Raw genomic sequence first — 6,348 nt, forward strand, 5'->3', positions numbered from 1 at the left:
CTCAAATAGAATCAACGTGGAAACATGGCTTTTACAACTTGGCGAGGGAATAGAAGGAGTCATTTTCGTTGTTTTGAGGATGATTTGATTCAGAATGGCTGGAAAGTTCGAGCTGCGTTTGGGGAAACTCAACCACAGAATACACCAGGTCACTTTGGGGATCTCTGGCACTGCTTCCCAAGCATTGCTCCGTCGGATCAACCGGGCCCTCGGAGATGGAAGATGAATTCCCAGAAACTGGCTGCACCACGGTGTAGATCACAGTGTCTTGGAGGTAAGGGGCATTAACATATAGATCGAAGTTTGGATCAACCCCAGGGTTGGTAACATACTCAACTTGACCCCCAACTTCATTTTCACCTCTGTTGTCTTCATTTTCAGTGTTAGCCTTGAAAATAGGAGGAAAAATCATTAAGGATGATTAATTGCTTTCCCAGCATACCTGCACTGCAGAAAAGGAGAAGAACAAACACCTAGGGCTCTAGTTTCCCGGCGCAGCGCGGGGTGGCGCAGTGAGGCGAACCCCGCGCAGAGCTAGTTTCGACCGGCGAAACGGCAGAGGCGGACAGTTTCCAAGTTTCGCAGGCGGAGGTTCGCCGAGATGGGAGTGGCGGCGCAGCGGGGGGAGGTGCCGACAGATTCGGCTTGGCGCAGTGACAGTTTCGTGCCAAAAGGCTTCGCCGAGGTGCGCCTAAAGCTCGCCATCTGAAACCACGTCTACTTTCAGCGCAAGGCGGAGCGGAGCCGGCGCAGTGGAAGTTTGGCTGGCTGGCGCACATCACCAAAACCTCACAATCAGCACAAACGGTGCCAATCTCCTTTGATCTGACATCAGTTGTGACGGGACAGTTGATATGAAGATATATGTATGTGCTGATTGTGATCGTAGCATTGAATAGTGTTTTTTTCCGGTATTTATTGCATCGTTCATGTGCCTGACAATTCCGGAAGCCTGCCTGTGAGGTTTGGTGACGTGTCCGCACTGCTCGCCGGTCTCCGCTCCGCCTGCTGCAATAGACCTCCATGTCAGTTGTGTAAACTTTCATTACGCCTTCACGCAGCGCATTTTAAAGGCAAGGACAGGGGCTCATTTGATTGGTTAAATGTGAATCGGCTGTGTCAAACCCACTCCACGCCTTCTCTCCTCCCTTGCGCCGGTAGGAGGGACGGCAGAGTACTTGCGCCACCGAGAACGGCGTGCCAAACTTGGAAAATCCGCCTGGCCACACCCAGTTGGCGAAGCGCATCTGCGCTACGCCCCCGCCTTGCCTGGTCTGCGAAACTAGAGCCCATAGTGTACGATGTATAGGTGTGAATCACCCTACTCAGTTCAGCAATCATCAACATACTCTACTGTATGACCTATCACCAATTTCACAGCATGTCATCTGATCTACTTTTGCTCCAGCATTTCTATATCTGATGGCAAGTAGAGCAGCATTACTTTTGATTGATTATATTTACAGTGACATCCACAGGGACATTAGGTTCTCGCAGGACGTTAATAGCACACAAACTATATGACAACCCTGGATTTGCTCCCAAAAAAAGATGAAAAAAAAAAAAAAAAAGCGTACAATCAGTGTGAGTACTGTGGTACTCTGTCAGTCAGTCTCCCGCTCCATTTCACCCTCACTCGTGAAGAAGACCCTGAGAGACTCCACTCACCCCCAGCTTGGAGGAGTGAAAACCACCATTTCACTCCTCCAGCAACACTCAAGCAAAAATTGCTGGAAATGTGTCTCATTGACCCGAACAATAATGCCTTGCCAGCCATCAGTCAATGCTGAGGATTTGGTGTCACCTCGCTGCTGAGAGGAGTGACACATCACGCATGTACTACAAGTAAAATTACCTTACTGGCAGCAGTATGCTCTTTCAAAGCATGGTGAAGTCCTTCAGGAAATAGCCAGATACCTAATGCTGAGTATAAACTACACAACTGACTTAAAAAAAAAAAAAATAAAATAAAAAAAATCTGACAGTGGTGCTATCACTGACTGATGGCACAAACGGGGTCACACATTAAATAAATCTTCACCTGTGAGGACTCTCAATACCCCGCTATCTCACAAACCTTGATAGAGAAGAGCAGCTCGCAAATTACACACTCATTTATGCCAATAAATAAATAAATAAATAAATAATAAAGCAAGAAGTAGTAGATAAATTGCAACAGGAGCTCTACAACATTAAACTCCCAGATTTTATAAAAGGGTTTGGTGTGGGTCAATTTGGGTCGACTTAAATGCCATATCGAACAGGTATTTTTTTGGGGAGTCTGCAGCGTAACACGCACTGATCAAGGTTCAGAATTTGCTAAATCTATATGTCTCAAAGATGGTAAGACTGCCTCCCTGGCTCACTCAAACTTAAGCCTCGGTGACAGCATGCCCACTGAGCTGGCTCCAACGTGGGGATTTTGTGTCAGATCTGAAAACCTTGTCTGGGACAGCTAAATCAGTCTAAAGTTGTGTCGTGTGCGCTCAGCTGAAAGGGCTCTCTCCAACGATGCACAAAAAGCAGCACAAAAAAAACCTCGTGAGGAAACAGTAGTGTTGATTTCTGTTGCTGTACAACGGGAACCTTTTTTTTTTTTTTTTTCATAACACAGGGCTCATTTTCAAAGATTTCAAATTCTTAGCATTCAGCTCAGGATGTTAAGTGCCAAAAAACCTTGATGTAGTCTTTGTTCAGTGGTAAAGCTATCCTTTTCAGTGAGGAAGAATGAAATAAGAAAAGAAAACTTGAGCTATAGAAGAGCGGTGCTTGATGGTCACATCTCCTGAAGGGAAAAAAAAAAAAAGTATTTGAAATACAGTTACACTCAGCCGGTGATGGAAACTTAAAACGGTGGATGATACTATAGCTGCTGTATGTAGCCTGTTTTTTCTCCTCAGGTTTCATGGATTTCTGTGAGATCAGGTTGCAACTAAAAGCTATAAAACGAATAGTGTCATTTTGGATTGGTGTAGGTCAAACCTTGACTGTAAAGGCTCATGCATACCTTCAGTTTCGTACTGACAGGTGCGTAGGAGGAAATGTCCATGTAGGCAAGAGAAGAGAGTCCTTTACTTGCAATAAACTTTATCAAATATACGTTTCGGTCCTTAGAAATTCATCGGGGAAAACCTGTTTTAAGGACATTGTGTGTGACATCTCTTTTCTCTTGACTGTTGCAAGGAAATCGTTATTTCTTCCTCTTTTCTCCACAAGGAGGTCAGAGATCAATATCACTTATGGCACAGTGTAACCTGGAGCTGATAGGGATTCAGTGTGTTGCTCAAGGACACTTCAGCAGGGTGGAAATTTACTGAAACTGAGGCTTGTGCCCTGGTCTTCTGGTTGACACACTGCCGTTACTTGGCATCCCAAACCCAAGAGTCAGTGAGCAAAAATGTTTTAGTTTTTTTTTTTTTTTTCCCCACAGTTTTCATCGGGTCCAGTGAATGTTCACACAGCGCTGTGTTACAGAAACCAGTTTATCTGTTTAGTTGTTTAGTTGTTTATCTGTTGGACAGAATTTTTACAAGGTGAACTCCTTTGGAAAATCCCAGATGCAGACAAAAGCATATTTCAGCAACAGAGATACTGGAACAATGGAGCTACAACAACATGACAAGGTAAAGCTTGGATTTTTTCATTTTTGTCATCAGCCCATCTTACTAGGAGAGATTAGCCTTGCCATGCACATTTCTAACCACAGTGCACTGTGATTTGATTTGACCTCCTGTAGTTTGTCTGGATTACATTCACACTTGTAACCGAGCCGAGTTTTTCAGAGAGACAACAGACAACCGATGACCATCAGGGTAAATGCACCATGGGCCGATTAAATTAGACCAAACAGGGTCGGTGTGAAAGCCTCCCTGCAATCTCTGTTGACAAGTGGTCACTTATTTCAACTTAACTTCCTGTTGTGTACAATACCGGAACCCACAAAGGTCCAGAGAGGCCTCGATAGGTTGGTCGAGAACCAGAAACTGATAAGGGTATAACCATAGCTGTGATAAACGTCAAGCCTTTCCACAATCAGTTTATAGATTTGCATATTTGAGAAGTTCACTTACGCCATGGGATCACTCAGACATGAAAACATTATGTCATACTATACAATGACACATACTATGTCATACTATTTCTAAGACAGATTTGTTCACAGATTGCTTATGTTGCTACTGTACCTCCACAGAATCGTCTCGTGGGTCCCTGGCACTGGAGACGATCTCTGGAAAACATATTAGATGTGTATTATTTCGACTGATTTATGCCTTGCTGATGATGTTAAAATTTATTCTGTGTATATGTATGTGTGCATGTGTGTGTCTTACTGGGTGGTTTCCTGGCAATGATTCTGTAAAGCACGAGCGCGGCCATAAGCAATAAGGCGACCATGACGGTTACAACAGCAATGAAATACAGTGAACCTCCTGCGCAAAGAAAGAGAGATGATAAGAAAAACTCATGCAGGCAAAGAGACATTCTTTATAAAGCAATGCTAGTCTGTAGAGATAATGATCATTGTATTGTTGCAGTGGTAGCTATCAGATCATCACACCTCTAATCAGCTTCCTTTGTCACATCCTCTGCACTCTAGATGACTTGTTAAGTTAACTTCAAGTGTGGTCTTGCACCATGTTACTCTCTGAACTGCATGAAATTTGAGGATTCATGTTTTGATTTTGTTCCTATGTATTTCATCTTTTAATTTAATTTTTAAAGCCCAACAATACTGTAAGGTCTGTGTCTATTTCCATGTGAAGCACTCGGTGCATGTAATTTTCTGTAAAGTGTAGCTACTTTGAGCTGCACTTCTTGCATGAAAGTTGCAACACAAATAGAGTTTATTATTATTCTTATCACTACGTATTGGAAAAGTTGCAGTGGTGTCATTATGTCATAGATATTCACTGTATTTAACATCCAAACATGTTTTTAATATAATGCTGCTCTGCTGTGTCTTTGATAATTTGGCATTTTGCAGTTGCACCATGTATTTACGGAAATACAGAATTCAGAAAAGTGCACTCCATACCAGATCCATGTGTTGCTGACACAGGAGGGATTGTTGAAGAGGAGTTGGGTGATGATGTACACTCTTCAGTTGTAGTTTCAGTGTCATTGGAAGACATGGTGGAGCTGCTCAGAACAGCAGGTGAAGGAGAAAACTTGGTGATGACAGGTGTAGGTTTTGGCCTCGGACCTGGAAGCATGGAGGGAAACAACAGAAAGTAGATTTATGAATCACTCAGTTTGGGCAGTTCAGCAAAAAGGGAAAAAAAGAAGTGGTATTAGGCAGCAATTAGTGATATGGTTAACAGAAACTTAACATAAAAAGAAAGAAAATTAGATTATTATTATTGAGAAGCATAAACTTACCTTGTGTAACTTTAAGATTCACTTCTATATATAAATCCCAGACAGCCCTCTCCATTCCACAATAGTATTTCTTAGCGTCTGACTTTTGGAGGTTAAAGAAGGTCACAACTAAACTGCCTCCTGTGTTTTTTAATTTAATTCTGTCCTTGTTTTTAGTTTCCTCAGGTTTTACTTTCATTATTACGTCTTTATCTTCGCATGGAGCTTTACAAAGGTACTTCACTCGTTTTTGTGGCTTACCCAAACCATCCCAGTTTGAGCATGTGAATGTCACATTTTCCCCAACATTTCCATTTTTACTGAGAGATTTCATCTTCACAGTACTTAAAGCTATAAGAGAGAAAAAAAAGAAAACATTTTAAATTTAATATTTGGAGATCATCATCCAACATTTCTAAAGTCTAGAGAGTCATTTTGTCAACTGAAGGCTGAAACAGTCTGAAATTTTCTATAAGGTAGCTTTCCTTTTATTTATGCACTGTCTGTCACTGTCTAACAGTAGCTGTCACTTTTCTTCAGATAGTGGAGCACTATTAGAATAAAACCACTATAAAAATACATGCAGTGCATTATCTGGCAATAACAGCATTTAGAAACAAAGTTCAGGAACAAACAGAGGGACGTGACTCACCAGGAAGAAGACAACAGTAAATGTAGATCTCTCTCATAATGGCCACGACTGTCAAGGAGCGAGCTTCTAGGATTTCCTAGTTCAGTCCAACTAGAGTCTCAGTTAAATAAACTTTGAATTAATGTGTTTGTTTTTGCTTTGAAAAATGCTGATATTGAAGAACAGATCCTTCTTCTATGCGCATTGTTCAAGGTCCACCCATTTCCTGTGACCTCTCTCTGTCTCTCTGTCTCTCTCTCTCTCTCTCTCTCTCTCTCTCTCTCTCCCTCTTTCTCTTTCTCTCTTTTACCCATCACAATATTGAAAACACTATAGAGATTATAATTTGAACAATTTAT

At 42.0% G+C, this 6,348-nt stretch overlaps 1 protein-coding gene across 1 annotated transcript; it reads right to left on the reverse strand.

The window, feature by feature from the left end:
• Positions 1 to 4,155: 4,155 nt before the first annotated feature.
• LOC115367097 (uncharacterized) lies at positions 4,156 to 6,067 on the reverse strand. The gene is made up of 5 exons (XM_030062825.1): positions 6,011 to 6,067; positions 5,380 to 5,709; positions 5,036 to 5,203; positions 4,332 to 4,430; positions 4,156 to 4,228 (listed from the first exon to the last, which is right to left on the reverse strand). The coding sequence occupies exons 1-5, from the start codon at positions 6,045 to 6,047 to the stop codon at positions 4,176 to 4,178; spliced, it is 687 nt and encodes a 228-aa protein (XP_029918685.1). The 5' UTR covers positions 6,048 to 6,067; the 3' UTR covers positions 4,156 to 4,175.
• Positions 6,068 to 6,348: the final 281 nt, after the last annotated feature.

The sequence above is a fragment of the Myripristis murdjan genome, chromosome 1 (assembly GCF_902150065.1).
Source record: "Myripristis murdjan chromosome 1, fMyrMur1.1, whole genome shotgun sequence".
NCBI classification, from domain to species: Eukaryota; Metazoa; Chordata; class Actinopteri; order Holocentriformes; family Holocentridae; genus Myripristis; species Myripristis murdjan.

Bases quoted from the DNA above. Each gene is read 5' to 3' on its own strand.
- LOC115367097 (XM_030062825.1), bottom strand. From the start codon at position 6,047: ATGAGAGAGATCTACATTTACTGTTGTCTTCTTCCTG. The intron at 5,710-6,010 runs GTGAGTCACGTC...TCTCTCTTATAG, and splicing joins TTACTGTTGTCTTCTTCCTG to CTTTAAGTACTGTGAAGATG. The intron at 4,229-4,331 runs GTAAGACACACA...TATGTTTTCCAG, and splicing joins CATTGCCAGGAAACCACCCA to AGATCGTCTCCAGTGCCAGG.